The sequence below is a fragment of the Lipophrys pholis genome (genome assembly GCF_963383615.2).
Source record: "Lipophrys pholis genome assembly, chromosome: 2".
NCBI lineage: Eukaryota > Metazoa > Chordata > Actinopteri > Blenniiformes > Blenniidae > Lipophrys > Lipophrys pholis.
This window is the reverse complement of record NC_137636.1, coordinates 16,264,483-16,282,142: the sequence shown is the minus strand read 5'-3', so window position 1 is coordinate 16,282,142 and position 17,660 is coordinate 16,264,483. Positions and strand designations below refer to the sequence as shown.

The 17,660-nt window shown below is 41.2% G+C and overlaps 1 protein-coding gene across 1 annotated transcript; it reads left to right on the top strand.

Moving 5' to 3' along the window:
* The first annotated feature begins 441 nt into the window (after positions 1-441).
* Positions 442-17,614, top strand: dbndd1 (dysbindin domain containing 1). The gene is made up of 4 exons (XM_080458393.1): positions 442-785; positions 5,834-5,977; positions 10,542-10,679; positions 16,217-17,614. Exons 1-4 carry the CDS (start codon positions 755-757, stop codon positions 16,369-16,371), a joined length of 468 nt encoding a protein of 155 aa, XP_080314519.1. The 5' UTR covers positions 442-754; the 3' UTR covers positions 16,372-17,614.
* The last annotated feature ends 46 nt before the right edge of the window (positions 17,615-17,660 follow it).

Below are 17,660 nucleotides of genomic sequence, written 5' to 3'. Positions count from 1 at the left end.
AATCGACAAATAGTGAAGCAACACAGACACACATGCACAATCATTCACACTGGGGCACCCATTTAGCAGTCTGACACACACACACACACACACACACACACACACACACACACACACACACACACACACACACACACACACACACACACACACACACATACAGAGACATTCTCCCCCTCCATTGGTCCACAACTCTCCCTGACACCCCATTATCTCTCTCTCTCTCTCTCTCTCTCTCTCTCTCTCTGGGCAGGCAGCCAGCTCAGTCCCCCTCCCCTCTTTCTCTTTCTCTCTTGCTCTGGATCTCTCTCTGTGTATTCTGTACATACCAAGCCAAGCCTGCACAATGCTGCGTTCACTAAAGCAAGTGGCTTAGAAATGTGCTGCGATGTCGCTGTTCCCAGACCTCCCTCTCTGTGGCGGAGGCAGTGCAGCTCTCACACAGCTCTGATGGCAGAGAGGAGGGCAGGTGGACCGAGCCAGAGGATCAACCAACATCACCAGTTTGGGAAATCTAGAACAGCAGCAGACAAAAAGGAGAAACACAGTCACTTCACTGCTTAGGGCCATCCACTCCACCCCTAACCCTCTTACATGCGCGCACACACACATACACATACAGACACACGCGCGCGCGCGCGCGCGCACACACACACACACACAGTCCCATTGCCTCTCCCTTCTTTACTCCCCATTTGTTTCTTCCACTCTCCGATGCTGGCGTGGTGAACAGCAGGACACTCGACTGAGCTGCATGGAGGCACAGGGAGGGGCAGGGAGCCCAGGTAAGAGCCATTTTCTATTCTTTCTTTTTCATATGTCTGAGCATTGATCACAGCTGTTGTAGAGTGTGTGTGTATTTTAGTTTTTTTTAAATTTTCTTTTTACAATAAAGGAGTTATCCTGAACATAATTTTCCTGCCTCCTCTCTACATATATTTATGGTTTTTCCAACTGGGGATTTGCTAAGTGACTGAAACCATAATGTCCCTCATTGTTTGGTGTATCTTTTTAAGAGTTATTTATTTTAGATATTTTAAATATATAACTATATCATTCTGTGATTGTTCTTCTCACCAGGCATCTAGTTGTGGTGGGTACATAGCTGCATTCAAGCTTCATGTTTAATTCAAGTGAAGACCTTTTATCTGCACTGTTGAGGTCAATCGTGCAAAAGCTTGACTACAACCTATAGAACAATATAGTGGATGCAAATGGCCTTTATGTAAAGGCTGTACAGAGCTTATGCTGCATGGCACCTCAAACAATGTTTCAGTGCCACTGAACTGTATTCTCATGAAAACAGATCATGGTTAAGCTATGGGGGGGGGGGGTATCTGTTATATACTCACACGTCCACATTTCGGTTGATCGGGTTTGATTTGGTAAACAAAGATATTTTTTCATGCTCAAAGTCAGCCGAAGCAGTATTTGGTAGCGAGTCGCTATATTGCATTGTTTGCCTTTGAGCCTGTGCACTGCATTCAACTACTATTGAAATGTTGCATTCCTTCTCTATTGTATTGGCTCAACTAGTGGCTCTTCAGCTACTATAATTTGCAATTTCAGCAGATGCTGGTCGTATTTACAGTACTTATAGCTTTTCCTGCAGTATTAGTGATGTGGCCTGCCTTTGCATGCTGATGACCAGTATTACTTGCACTTGGTAAATTCAGAGATAGTTTTCTCGATAAGTAGAAATCGAATTACAATAAAGACCAGGACTGGGCCAAATACGGATGTGTTTCAGCAGTAAGGTTGTGAGAGGAGATGAAACTGTGGTCACCCCTATTCTAGGGTGTGAGAATTTCAATTATTGCAAAAAAGGAAGAAAAATAATAGACAAGAGAGTATTTCTGGAGTTTATAATTTCTCATCTTATTTTTATTTTCATCATCCCTGGTGCACAGTGATGGCGTGCCCTCTCAACATAAGTTAACACAGGAGATTTGCTTTTATTAGAAGAAATAACATATCAAATGAATACATCCTTAAAATCTTAACTTTTGATGGAGTTTTTATAAAGTCTAAGCAGCCGGAAACTTCTTATCTACCTCAGTGTTTCCCTTCAGACGCTTGTGAGAGTACATCAGCTCTCTGTAACCTTCAGCATGCTTGTTATTCCCAAACTCACCCTCACAATTCGACTTTAATGCTTATGATAGTTTTAAGATTGTTATATTTCAGTGCTCTATCACTGATCTCACTATTGCGATCATTGCTGCTATCTGGTGTTCAGTTCTGGGGCGAGGTGTGACTGAGACCGTGTAACCCCCAGTGGGAAAAAATAGGAACAGCAATTACTTTTATTGAAAAATCGCTGTTACCATCTTTATTTTTAACACTTTTCAAGGTCATCTTGCAGGATGCATTTAATCTTTGGTTTAGGCCGGCAAGCTGCATCTTTGAGATCATGCAGTCCCCGCTGTAGAGAATGCTGCGAAATAAATCTCAGATAGGATAGAAGACAGACAGAACTCATCAAGCAAAATGACCTTGAGAAAAAGGCTTTAAGAGAACATGTGAGGCTCTCAAACCTTCAGGGGTTTAGGAGACTAAGATGCTGATTTTGACTCCACTTTTGACAACGGTACACTACATCGTTGTTGTCTTATCGTTTGTTTTCTGAGTCTCGCTCCATCTGCCTGCCTGTCGAGGGTGAGCTGATTCACCAGCAGTCACAGCTGACAGCTCAAGATGGGGTCAGCCACATTCGGAAAAGGCTACATTTATGATAACATGCTGTCTTTTGCCAGCTGTAACCTAATTGTCATTATTTACACGTTTCTTCGCCGCTCGCTCAGCAGGTGGTGGCTCGATCAGGCCATCTGTGTAAACCTGTCTTCTTCCACACTTGGATAACTCTGTGACTTTCTGAAAGTCTTTTTCTCTGTCCTTGATTAACATTGTGACAAAGAGGCGGACTCATCTGCCTCTAAAATGCAAAGTAAGTGAGGATATACAAAGACGCACAAAAGCACATGTGACATCAACACTTTTGGATTCCGTTTCTATGTAATATCCATCCATCCATCCATCCATCCATCCATCCATCCAGGGGCAGGATACACCCTGGACACGTCACCAGTCCATCACAGAGCAAACATACAGAGACAGGCAACCACACACACTCACATTCACATTTAGGGTCACCAATTAACCTCACATGCATGTTTTTGGACTGTGAGAGGAAACCAGAGTACCTGAGGGAAACCCATGCACACACGGGGAGAAGGCGCAAACTCCAAGGCCCCGGCTGGTAGTTGAATCTGGACCTTTTGCTGTGAGGCGACAATGCTAACTACTACTCCACTGTGCATACCAAGCCTTTACCAAGCGTTTATCTCCACATAGTATTGTAGATGTTATGTAATATCTACATCTCATAAAGAATGTAGGCCTATACATGGATGACTAACACACTGAAATGTGCTTTTTAAATTCACTGCGACTTCAAAAGCAACGTCTGATAATCAGAGATGGATATAGTACTGGAGATTTGTACTCGAGTACAAGCACTAGTTCATTTCCTAAATCCTCCTGTTACTAGTGACTGTACAGTTGGTATGAAAAACATAACTCCAAAAATACAAAGTAGTCCTCCTCCCATCCATGTCTTCCATTAAAGGAAATGGAATGCGTTAAACTATGCCCATTTTAATCCATCCTCTATAACGCTCTTTTCACTTCATGGCTGCAGTTTGCTGAGCCGTCCACAGCTGTCTATGGGAGAAAGCAGGCTACATCTTGGACAGGTCATCAGTCCATCACAGGGCAAACAAAGAGCCAGACACATACACCCCTACAGGCAAGTTAAAACACTAGTTTGAGTTATTTAGAATAATCGGTATACCAGCCGTGCCGCCTACTGCGATCAATGACTCTTTAACCCAGATTTACCCAGATGAAATATATACATTCAAATCATGTTTTTCAACCAAACAGTAAAGTTTTTTTTGGTTTTTTTTGAAAAAGAGACATTTGGTGTTATAGATATATAACAAGGTATAAAGCAGGAATGTTCACGGTTAAATACTTAATTGGCATTTAAATTACAGATCAAAAGGTTTGAAAAATGATTCAAATAATGAGCACACTCAGCAGTATTTTAGAATTTTCTAGTTTTAAAGAGTAAGTACATTTAATTACATGGTAAGCTGTACTAGGGTATAAGGAAAATCATATACCTGAAAAAGGTTCTTTCATGCATCCAAAAATATTTCTTGATGACAATGAGTACTTGTAATGGGTTACTTCCATCTTGCTAATGACGGATAAATGAATTGAAACAGTGAAAACGTGCTGTAGACAGCGATGGGAATTGGAACTCATAGCTGTTGGTGGACAGTCAAAATATTGAACAAACATTTCATTATAACAGCAGATGTAAAGCGATCGTCTTTCGGTTTGTGTGGCTCCTCACTGGGGAAATCAATCAATAGCAGGCAATGAGCTCTGTGCTTTTCAGTGTGTAACCAGAATCCATTATGTTCAGCCTTCGCCTCAGCTGTGGTACAATGTTCATCTGAAAGTAGAAATTCAACAGTCTGTGAACATACTGCAAGTATAAATGTATCAGCCATCTGGTGAGGCTCATCGGGAAGCTGCGTATTCTCCCACACTATAGTGCTTCAGCCCTGCATGATATCATGTAATAAGTTCTCTCTGCCATAATGTCTGCTAAACATTGCACTTTGCTCACAACTCAGTTTCACACATCAAAATGTACTTTTTTTTTAGTTACTGGCTATAGCCAAGGAAGCTCACCGACCTTCTAAAGGGAAGCACACATAACTTCTGGATGCCCTGTCCATGTTTCAGTAAGACTCCATTCAGATTGCAGTGTGTTTCCAGCTGTGTTAAACAGCTAACATCGATCAGGTTTACTAAGTCAGTTTAAACATACTCCCATACATGAAGGGACGCTATCTTAAGCATCTTCTATTTTCAGACTTTGTTGATACCCACTGTGAAGTATTCTGAATAGATGTTTGGGATGTCTTTCAGCTGCTTGACTGAAAACCACAAGCAGCCATTTCAATGTCATTTTTGAAAATAGAAATACAAAAACATAAACAGTGCAGTTCCCTGCAAGAGTTTCCACATGCGCAAAACCTGCACAACAGTGTATCACTACAGAAATATGTATTTAACCATAACTAAAACTTTCATCAATCCAACCTCCCCATACAAAAAGGCTTTAGGTGTGTGTGTATATGGTGATTGTAGGTCTTTCTGTATTAGCCCTGTAATGGGCTCATCTATTCAATTCAATTCAACTTTATTTGTATAGCACCAAATACAACACAGCCATTTGTAGGTGCTTTTAACAGAGAAAAACCCAACCAGGTGTACCCCACTTTTCTCTCAGTGTGGGCCGGGACAACCTCCAGTGGGTCTGAAATGGAATGAAAACTGCTCACTGACCAAAGATAAACTTCTTTAATGAGTATATGTTGAATGGATGTATCATGTAATAAAATGATTAATGTTTGTGAGATGATGGGGGTTTCATTTTGTTCTGGTGTCTGCAAAACGCATAATACAGGTTTGATCATTTCCCCCTGAGATTATGAAAGTATTTTGATACAAGGAGGATTATCACTGAACATCAGTGATGAACAAACTGCGAGTTCTTTCATTTTGGGAAATCTCTATAATCCTTTCATTTCTCTCTCTCTTTCTCTCTTAAACAGAGCAATAATACATTGGATATGATAGAGCAATGAGTTTCCATATCTGATGTAACTTTCTATTAGCAATCTAAAATTGTATGATCAGTATCTTTGCTTTTCATCGTGTTTGCTCATTGTCTGTCCATTTGTGATGACAGAGCCCAACAAAGACATCCAGAAGCTGCTGAAGCCCTCCAGCTCAGGAGACCTGTCTAAGGAGCTGTTCCAGCACTCACCCGGGGAGGAGGAGGGCAGCCTGTCGGGGCACACTGCGAGCCTGCTGCACATCAGTGAGAAGAGACGTGAGTACTGGCGAGAAGGTGAAGAGAGGGAGACGTTAAGGATGTGAAATGGTGATGAATATTTATTGGCAGTGAGGAAGTGTTAATGGCTGATTATAGGTGGGAAATGCCTCGAGCAAGAGACTTGGATCAATAGCAAGAGATTTCACTGAGGAACGAGATAAGGAAAGAGGATTTCCTATTGTGTTAGGAGAGTCGTATCAGTAATCAGTGCTTGGTTGATTTAGGAGGATTTGCTCTCACATAACAAATAACCGCTTAAATCTTACTGACACATTTACATCCCATATAACTTTGTATATATTTATGCATTACAGTACGGGTTTTCTGAATACCATTGAATACTCGCTGCCTATTAAAGGTATTCTGGTGCCATATTCTCAAAGATCTCTGCTCCACGGTCGACTGAAAGGTCTCATTGTGCATCCGTCCCCTACAGAGGCTTCCCTGTACGTGCCAGACTCCCTGGGCACAGGAGCACAGAAACGGGGCTGCACGGGTGACAAGGCAGCTTTTATATGCTTTGCTAACTGAACACTTTTTCAGCGAGACAGCTCATTCGGAGGAAATGTCTTTCTATGATTCATTGTGAACACCTAACTGGCCATGTACCTGATTTGTCATAATAGTATGTGGAAATAGACGTAAAGGATTACAGTCAATTCTGAGGCAAGGTGTCCTTTAAAACATAGTACACAGCGTCAACAAAGCCAAATTCAGCTTTCATCGTTATGACAAAGAAACAACTTCCCCCCCTGTTGTGTCTGAAAAACAGACTGCAGTAGCTTCTGAACCAGTTGTAACTTCAGTTTTTAGATCAAGACTGGAGCAAACGACCTACCATAAGAATAAATGCATTTTAATTTCCCCGAAAAGAGCAAGCTGTCATTTGCTTTGCAGAAACTGAACATCAGAAAAAGTGCAACATGCTGTGCTGTTAGAGGCAAAGATGAATGCAAACTTTTTTTTTTAAACCGTAAACAAACTGTGTTTGAGGTAGATGGGAGGGAGGAAATCATCCATTAAAAATGTATGGTGACTCAGTTCATGCTCTTGGCATTTGCCTTCATCAGGAATCTCAGGCCGTATTTTCTTTACTTCTGAATTTCTTCCCGTTTCTTCAAAACTAACAAGTTTACCTCATCGAATAAACTGTTGAACTTACTGCTGAATAGACTATGACGACTGGACATTATACAACAGATTTCATTACTTATAAATATTATCTAGCTAATTGTTTTTATTAAAACGAACATAAAAAATCACAAAAATCCATACCGGAGTAACACAATTCAGTTTCAATGCATTTCAATGAGTGCCCTGTAAAGCAATCTGGAGGTCTCACAGAAGTAGAATTCAAACTTATTGTTTCTTCCGTCCCCTTGTCTGGCAATGAGCATAATGCAGCGATGTGAAACATATGGCCTGCCAGAGAGTTCAGCCTGGCCAGATGGAAAAAAAATAATGCAATATTGTTCTAAATGTGTCCACTGGGGTTCATAATGTTCTGATAACTCTCTAATTGCCACCAAAATAACATAAGCATAAAATACATACTGTGAGGGGGAGTTAACAAAAGCATGCACACTGCTCAGGCTACCTGAGAACTGACAGGCTTTTGCCAACGTCAGTTTGAAGAGAAACAAGGAGGATTTCAGATTATACATCTTTATACTGACATGTTTGTTGGCTCATAACTTTTGTTTAAAAAAAAAAGGTCTGGATGTATTTGTTCTTGCTTGCACTAAAGCAAAGTGAAACATTTAGAGTTTTGTTAATCTAAAAATTCTGCTATCATGTCACTGGCCTGTGAATTGAAATCTATCTGCTATAATGAATTGGAAAAATGTGCTTACCAAGTGGTGTTGAACTAATACATTTCCATTAAAGCACAACTTTGCTGTGTGCAGTTTGTTACATAAAAATTAGTATATAACTATACCTATATAACAGGTGTTAAAAATTAAATATAAAATAACATGGCCAGGTTAAAAAGTAGAGTAACACTTATAAATTATTTTAGCTGAAAATAATTCACTCAAACTAACACAACTATACTAACGCAAAAATACAGTGTCGTCAATTCCTCAATTTATTTGCTTTGCTTGTTGATGTTCCTCGGAAGATAAGCCTTGTCTCAAGGATATTCTCCCCATCAGAGCCGAGCCATCATTGCAATCTGCTCAGTCTGAACTGATGACCTCAGAGCTCAGAAAGGCCAGAGAAGGAAGGGATTATGCAGATTTAACATGCAAGGCGCATCCTTCCTGTTCCCTTATCGCAAATTCAAGCCCATTTTACCCATTCTTCCCACTTATTCCTCAATTGTTGTTGATGACCAAATGAAAATAACTCATCTGTTTGCTGAAAGAAGATCAAAGAGAAAAAACCTCTTCTACAATATGCAGTTGTCACCTCATGCTGGCTGGCGGTATTAAACTACACTACTTCTCTCAGAAAGCTTTAATTCAAACCCATTCACTCCAAAGACATAAAGCTGGCTGAAACATTGAGCGCATGCTTAAGACAAAACACAAAGATATGACTTCATGGTGTGCATAAACATTCTGCAGAAAAGGTGGTTGTCCTCCCAATTTGCTTCAGGCACAAAAACCCCCTTAATTTTCCCAGCATGAATTCTCAGTTGTCAGTCGTCCCCTCGTCTCAGAGCTTCACTGATTGGCTTTTGCGACGAAGGCGGCTGTTTCGGGGCGTCTGCCTGGGATTGAAAATGCATTGATCAATTATTTAAGGAGAAAGGGTGTGGAAGGGAGAGAGAGAGCGAGAGAGAGAGAGAGAGAGGGAGGGAGGGATGGTTAAAAAAAAATAAGTGCAGCGAAATGGGAAAAACCTTGCAACCAAGTGAAGATAATGGCAGAACATGGAGGGAGGGAGCGTTTTGTTTCACATAATGCCTCAGTCTCATCTACTTTCTCTCTCCTCCAGTCACCCTTTATTGTTTTGCATTTAGCTTCTTACCTCCCATCATCTTGCTTCTCCCTCTTTTCTCTTCGCCTCCTCCCCCACAGTTTCCTCAGTTTCACTGCCTCCAGTTTCTTCTTTCCTCCCAAAAGGGGGATCAAGAACACTGATAAGAGCAAGAAGCTCCCGCTGCAGAAAATATTGTTTATAGCCACAGTCATGAAGCAATCTGAAAGGAGTGAAAATAACAAGGAGCGGGTTTAAAATTAGAGTTCACAAATCAATAATTGCTTAATGCGTTAATTCTCCATTGAATATTATCAACATCCTTGCAAAGAGGAAAACTTTTCCAAAGCTTTGGATGTGAAGCAACTGAGACTGTGGTGAATGGTGAACCTTTGGACAGTGGCTTAACCTTTTGATGAAGTACCACATCTTCAGACTTCAAATTATACTTTTGCGAACTGAAATGATAATTTTTTTGGCATGCTGCCTTTATTTTTCATTCCTTGTCGCATTTCTGCTGTTGATATATTCGAAACATGGCACAACGACCGGACACTGCCTCAGCATGATAAAGAGTCTTCTATAAATCAATGTCTGCCCCCATCAGGAGGATGATACGGGGAATTAAATGTAGCAGTAGACAAAGAGCAGTGGGATCTCTGCTCCTTCAGCCTTAAACAGCCTGCAGAACAGCGTGCAAACAGCACAGCGCAATAACAGCTTTCAACCTGTCGTGCAACCCGTCATTTTCGACACTTAGTCGCGCCCACAAGCAGCCGATGATGTGATTCAAGCTTCTCTTTGTGTGACAGGTTGGTATCCACTGATTCAAGCATGCATCCATCTGCCTCAGAGTCGTCTCCAGACCTGCTTTGTGCTATAAAGGCTGATTTATGCAGCCCAATTAGACTGAATTGTTTCCTAACTAGTTTTTTTTTTTTTTTTTTTTTGCTGAGGCAAGCAGTCGTTCTCGGACCCTAAGTCTTACATGTTCTTTGAATAAATCCATGTGTACTCACAGTCTATGAAATGTCATCTTTGTGGACTACCTGATTGCAATGCAGGCTCACTGGCGCACACGGCATGAGAATCTGACCTTGAAGTGTGCAGCAGTGGTGTAGCAGCGTCCTGCCTGCTACAGAATCACAAGCTTGTCTCAAAATGAACAGGTGCAACACACCCGGGAGAAAAATGGAGATCGCTGTGCATTAAAGAACTGGCTCTTTTCATCTCCAATGAGCTCCTGTTTCAATTCTTCAGTCGGCGCCTGTTCCGACACACAGGCGTCACACTGAAACCGAGACGGTCACCAGCTACAGCAGAGGTAGATTCAAGAAAGTCTTCCAGTGTGTTGAATATTTCTGAAGGAGAGAGTACTCCGCAAGAGATGTACTGACAAGAGAGGATGAGGGAGTAAAAATGAAATTGATTTTACTACAGCACTGCAAGAGCCAGCTATTGATCTGATTAGGAGCACAAAAGAGATTCATGAACAGTGAACTTGACCCACTGAAAATATATATGCAGTTTATCTCTCACTTCTTTCAAAGAAACCCCGTCAGCAAAAACTAGTGGACATTTTAAGTCTCACAGCTTTCCTCCGGACTAAGCTGTGTTTTCTCTCTTTGTCTCACAGAACCACTCAGTAGTGTGTCTTCATTAGAGGTGCACTTTGACCTCCTGGATCTGACCGAGCTGACTGACATGTCTGACCAGGAACTGGCAGAAGTTTTTGCGGATTCCGATGAAGAAAACCACAATGAATCTCCTGCAGGTAAAACGAGCGCGACACTCAAACATAAATAACCTGAAACACTCTTGAGTTGAAGGAAAAATATCAAAACAACCCATGCATGTTCCAAATATGCATTATGCAGTGACACACCGGTGATTCAATTGAAAATAGTTGACTTTATAAATACAGGGCCTAAATACCTCGTCTCTCCAGCCCAACAATCGTTTTGTCGTGACTTGTCAGACATGTGATGTTCCAGTCTTCAGCTTATAAATATGCTAGCATGTTTATTTATTTATTTTAACAGTATAATGTTTGAAACATTTTGCCCTGTTTTTCTACTGATTCTTTGATTTAATCGGTGAGTTAAGAAGAAAGTAACAAGCACTTTGAAAGGAGGAAGTTGATAATGTCTGTGATCTCATCCTTTTATTTCTGTTGTGGGGACATGCGCCTCTTTACGTCTACATTATGAAGACGTGTCATCTATTTTAAGGGGAAACAAAACGTGTCTTTTATGGTATGACAACTTTTAAGATCGCTGGTCATGAACTCATTGTCATGTAGCGCCTTCATCAAATCTTCATCAACATTTTTTCTTACTTTATCAAATCTAAACTGCACATAAACTGAAATTGGAACTTAAAGATGTTTTTATTTTTTACTTTGTAATTTTATTTAATTTTTTTAAGGGAAATCACTCAGATCATGAAAACATTTAGATTAAAACCTTTAAATTGCAGTGGCGAACGAACAAAAGCAAACCGCGTTGCTCTGAGCCGGGACTGCACCATTCCCATCACATTGTAGACAAAGTATTGAAACCCAGGAGGAAGGGGCAGCACTAAATTTTTGTGATGTTATAATAATGGCCTGTGAGCTTCACCCTGTGTGCGAGCAGTGAACTTGCTCCACATGCCCACAGAGCCTTGTACCACCTCATTATTTAGGGGTCTAGTTTGGTGGTTTTGCATATTCATGGGGCACATTGTGTATTAAAGATATATTTTCATTTCCACTTTCCAATAAAAGTTGTGCCACATGTTTTAGATGTGTCTTATATATATATAAATACAGGACGTTGCTGTAAATTATATTCGGCTTCATATGTCACATATTTGATCAACTTAGTCACATTGTCGCATGCAGCATTAGTATCCTAAGGTTCCTGTTTAGACACTGACTTATTTACTCTGAGGTGGATTGTCTGACACGTCTCATCAATCAAAAAAAGACAACTCGGAGACAGAGCTAAAGTTTAAAGCGTTGTTTTGAGACTTCACAACAGGATCTTCAGCTTCTCGGTGCTCTGCTACGTTCGCCATCAGATTGCTCTGAGAAGTTGATGCAAACATTCAACATTCAATGTCAAAAATATATATCAAGCTCAGACTGATTATTGTAATAGATTAATTCAAGAGACATGTTTTCATGTGCATAAATCATGAATGAAAATAGCTGGACCATCTGTAAACACAGCAGCTTGCTGTTTTCAACAATAAGAAATCTCATTCTGCTGCACCTTTCTTCAACATGTGCCTTGTGTCCATGTCTACCCTTGACGAAGGTCAGGATCCTCTCATTGCTCTTGTTAGTATTAATTTGGATTGATGGATTTATTTACCTCCAGGAAGTTTTGTGTGCTAAAGTTGTATTCCTCCTCAATGCTGTTCTTTTGTCAATTCAAGGGGTATTATTAAAATAAGTGTAGTGTAGCATCATCTTGCAAACCCTGTTCTTTACACCCAGAAGAGAGATGTTCTGTTGTCTCCAACAGATGTGTGTGCGTGTGTTTCCACGTGAAAACAAGCAAGAGAAATGGAGAGAGTGACTTATTGTGTAAATCTCCGCCGTGAGCACCAGCTGTTCTGTTTCATCTAGATTCCCTCAAATATCCTTCATCACTGAGCCCAGCAGCAATTTTGGAATATTTATTGCCCAAAGTCATGATAAACTTCTAAGGTTCCTTAAGATTCTAAGGTGAGCAATAATACAGGCTGTATGATAAATGTACATGTATAATAAATGTCCTTGAAGTTATCAGTGACTTCAGGGTGAGACGTAAGTTGAATTATTTTCTGGAAGAGTTTGCTTTGCAAATGTGGGTCAGGTAGCATTGGGGGGTTATGCTGTGTGGATTTGGCTCCGTGAGAAAATGCTGAGTGCACATATAAATGAAGAAAAGGTTAAAAGAAGGAGAAGCGAAGAGCTGAGGATGGGCAAGCGAGTTCATGCTAAATGTGGCTTCCTAAATAATTCACTTTACTCTGCTGGAAACAGGCTGATCCTTCAAAAGCCATAAATACTTATTCACTTGAATCTAGCACATAATTCATAAATGTCTGTTTCATTTGTTTGCTTTAGTCTCCCTTGTTTTCCCCCTTTGTTCATCTAAATGTCTCACTTGTAGTTTTAACTATCGAAAGCTTAAATACTTATTGTTTAACTTTGACATTTAAATCATCATTGAAGAGAATACTCAGCACTAGTTCACAGCAATAGTCCAGAATAGCTCAAACCTTGTGGTAATTAGTGTTGAATTCAAGGTCTCTCTCCAGTGCTTCTCCACAGACACTGAACAAAAGGCCAACGTCCAGGAGGCTTCCTCTGTTTTCCTATTCAGAAGAACCCGATGAACCATAACGTTCACCCACATCCCTGCAGAACTACAAGAGGCACAGCCTGAATCTTTTATTGTCCCTGAAACAATCGCATGTGATGATGTTACAGACTCGTGCGATTGTGTTTCTGGTACTGTGAGTTTCTTCTCATTGCAGTAGTAGGAGTTGCCTTTGAGCATGTCATTTGTTTTGAAGAGGAAAAAACTGGTTGACGTAAAAGAATGAAGTGAAGCAGAGAACCAGGGAGAGAACCTGATAGCCATTGTCCATTTGTGATTTGTTTCTGAAGCTGCCTTAGCTCACGTTAGCCTACTCCCACTTTGCCCATTTTGTATTTGCAGCCCATAGATAAACATTGTCTACCTTAAAAAGACCTTGCTTTTTATCTTCCGATCATCATTTCGTTCATTAATCCATTTCATTCAAGAACAGCTCTGAGTTCTGAATGACTGCTGCATCGTCATGCATGAGCGCATATAACTGTACCATGGTACTTCATGTTATGTTGGTCAGTAATGACTGATTAATCATTTGACTTCCTACTAATGGGAATCTTTAAGTTGCGGGATGATGAGTCCTGTTTCACAGAGTAGAAGCATCATTGCACTCCCCCCAGCCCCCCGACTGTCATGTCACACACACTTTGTTTCACGCCAAGCGGTAGTTAATGTTGGAATGCTGGATACCCTCATCTCTTTAGTGCTGACAGTTACTACAGAGGATAAGAGTGACGATTCAAGGAAGTTGTGGGTTGTTGTCTTCTTTGTTGTTTAAATAAACCCGCAAAGTAACGCCACTTCTTTTTAAAAAAAGTGAATCATAACTATTTAAGTCCTCACTTTGAGGAACTTACCCAGCATTATATCTGTGTGAATTTCCAGCTTGGCTCACCAGCTTTAGAGTTGTTTCAAGCTTTTTATGACAACATGTATATTTATACTTGTTGAACACTCACCCTGGTTCACAAACAGTAGCCAAGCTGTATGAGGCACAAGCGAAACAATAGTTTTTTTTAAAAGGGTGGAAAGAGGCATGTTTTCCTTCAAGCTACATGCACACATATGAACACAAACTTGATGTTTATAGCAACCGTTTTCCTCTTCATCACAGATTGTCTGCAGTGGGAGCCAGTGTTTCAGAAACATTATGTTATGTAGAGTCTAATGGCTGCGAGCCAGCTGCACAGTTAGAGTCCAGTACAGTCCCCCTGTAGTGAAGGGTACTCTGTGGGTGATGGCAAGAGAGCTCGAACCATCTATTTATGTAGTAAACAGGCTCCGTGTGCAAACAAAAATGTATGTCTCCACATCTTTCTTGAAAAAAGGCCGACAGATTGCCCTTAAATAAACGTCAGAACATGACACGTCAAAAACTGTGAATAGAAGCACTCGAGGAGATGTGTCTCGCGTAGATAATTACACCGCTTAAAAACAGTGTGCACACCTCTCAGACAGACATTTATACAACCCCTCACACACAACCAGCAGTCATCAGCAGATGCTGCAGCAGACTCCCTTTCTGATGCTGAGGAGACTATCGCCCCTCATTAAGATTGAGTGGAAACACCATCAATCATCTGAGATCAATGCCTCTTCCTCCCCCTGCTTCGCCCTCTCTCTTTGTCTTCCCGTCTCTAATGTATGTCTTTAGGGAGATATATAAGCCAGGTACTGAGTAGGACATTCACTTGGAGACCTAACGTCAGGCTTATATGTACAATAAAAAAGACTTTCCATCAGTCGTCTCCTCTGTTGCTTTGTCTTCTGACAGGGTCGACATCGCCACCAAGTGGCCACACACAGCAACGACCACCAAAAAAAAAAAAAAAATAGTTGCATTACTACCGCAAGAAATAAGTTGTTTAAAGAAAAATCTCAGTGTATTGCCTTGTATTAACTTGTATGTGTATATATATATAGTCCTATCTTATCTTAACCATCATGTCCATTCATACCTCAATCCATTCATATTCTATACAACTTTTAGACTCTCACATGACTGACGCCCAAAGTCAATTTGGTGACACAGTCTCACCTAATATGCATATGTTTGGTCTGTCATTGAAAACTGCTTCATCCGCATGAGAGCTGTGGAAAGTCAAGCCTATCCTTCCTGACATTAGGTAGGACAGCTCATCAGTCCATCACAGGACTAACACAAAGAGACAGACTCACCTAATTCAGTCATAAAATAACATAATTACCTTATCGTTGGATTGTGGGAGAAAGCCTGGGGGGGAAATATACAGCACATGAAGAACATGCAAAATAACAACATATTTAAGGGTGTACCGGTATGACCTGTAATGTCATTTAACAAATAATCTGAGCCTAGCAGAAATTCCTGGAATGTGCAGTTATTGTGTGTACGAGCTGGACTAAAGACTTCCATGGCTGGAGGAGAGTCCCCCGGCTAGCTCAGTTGGTAGAGCATGAGACTCACAATCTCAGGGTAGTGGGTTCGTGTCCCACGCCGGGCGCCACCTTCCCGTGGACCCACCACCTGCAGGAAGGTTCTAAAATGGTGCAATGTGATCTGGGTGACGGTGCTCAGACTGTCACCCCCACAACCTGGAAACGGATAAGCGGAAGAAAATGAATGGCTGGAGGAGAAGCAGACAGCAACTGAATGTTTCTGTTGCTCCTCCGGGTTTGAGGTCTGGTTAGTCACAACTTTGAATTCAGTAGACTTAGAGCTGCGCTGTCCTACTCTAATAAACTTTAAGGAGATTATATTTTTAGCTATAATTAGAAGGAAACATGGCAGGTGAGCTGTATAACTTAACTCTTTTCACATTGCATCACATTCAAAATAGGCTGACAATCAGTTTTGACAGTTGATAGGGTACTGAGGGTTAAATTGATTTGGTGTTTTACTGGCTAATTACTACACGGTCTCAACTTCTCTCGAATTGGCATTGAATTTGATGTCTTGAGTTGTGTGTTTGGTTGACAGGGTCTCACCATCCTATGCTGCCCAGAGGGGGCTACATGCGCTCCCCCTCATGGACGCGCTGCAGCAAAGTGGAGCCGCCGCGAGAGAGGAAGCACCACAGTGACTCAGACACCGCAGAGCCCTTAATGAAGCTGGAAAGGCCAAAGCAACCGTGACGTCTGACATGAAAGAGCCGCGCCACAGAGAGAGAAACCCCAGAGCCAGACACACAGCCCCAGAGTGGTAACACAACACGGACCAAGAGGCCTCCATCTGCCACCGTGCACTCACAAAAAGCTTCATGGTGCTGAAGTTCAGGATGAACTCTGGACACTGTGCTCTGCACTCTAAAGATGCTGAGATGTGCAATATACAGACAAACACTCCTTCTCTCCCGAGTCCTCTTTATCCCCCCCCCCCACACACACACACACACACACACACACACACACGCACACAGTGTTTTTCATGCGATGGGTTCTTGGTGAACTTTGAGCTGCCAAAAGATTTTGAATTTCATGTTTTGTTGGATGACCGACAGGGTTTGAGGATAACTGCACCTTCCTTCTCGCAGCCTCTCAGGATGGGCCTGCAGCACAGTCCGACTCGCACCAAACATTGGTAGATCTTCCATGCGATGACATAAATCCGCAGAGTTGCTTAAAAAAAGAAGCAAAAAAAACATTTTCAACACACTTATTAAATCTTGTTGTGTTGCCTAAATAATGGGACAGGGTTTTCTGTTGCTTCTAAATGAAGTAACATAAATATAGTTTCAGGGAGGCTCAGCTTGATCTATCACACCTCCATCTTAATGAAGAATGTGTTGTTGTGTTCAATGCCTAAATAAAAAAACAAAACATTGCACTTGTTTCACTGAATTGTATCAACAATGCCCTCCAGAATTATTGGCATGTGGTGCAGATGACTCAAAAGATAAACAGACCAAGTAGCAGCTAAATGCAATAAACTCATTCACAATGCACGTCTACTTTACAGATTTCTACAAACAAACACCTTCTTTTCCGCACATGATTAAAATCATAGCTGCTGTTCGGATAATCACAGTGAAAATGTTTGTTGTCAAACTCCGCTGAGACACAAATGAACTAGATGGGCAATACTTGAAGCAGTTTGGAAATGAGGCTGAAATCACACAGCAGTCTGGTGGATTTGCACGAATGCCAAAAACAACAAAGTGCCAACAATTTTGTGATCATGTTTCAAGATCTTCTTTTGTGATCATCTTTCAGGAGATGACTTTTACCTTCTGATGCAATATTTCCGATGCTTGTCACCGAGGGGATTAGCTGGTTACTTGATTTATTTGTCATAGGGGACACTTGTCTATGCCTGGAGTGCCAATAATTCTGAATGCTGTGACACGATGGATCAAAAGTGACACTGGGATGGGAGCAGAATAAAGAAAATGAAAAACAATGGATTATTTGTGATCATTAGTTTT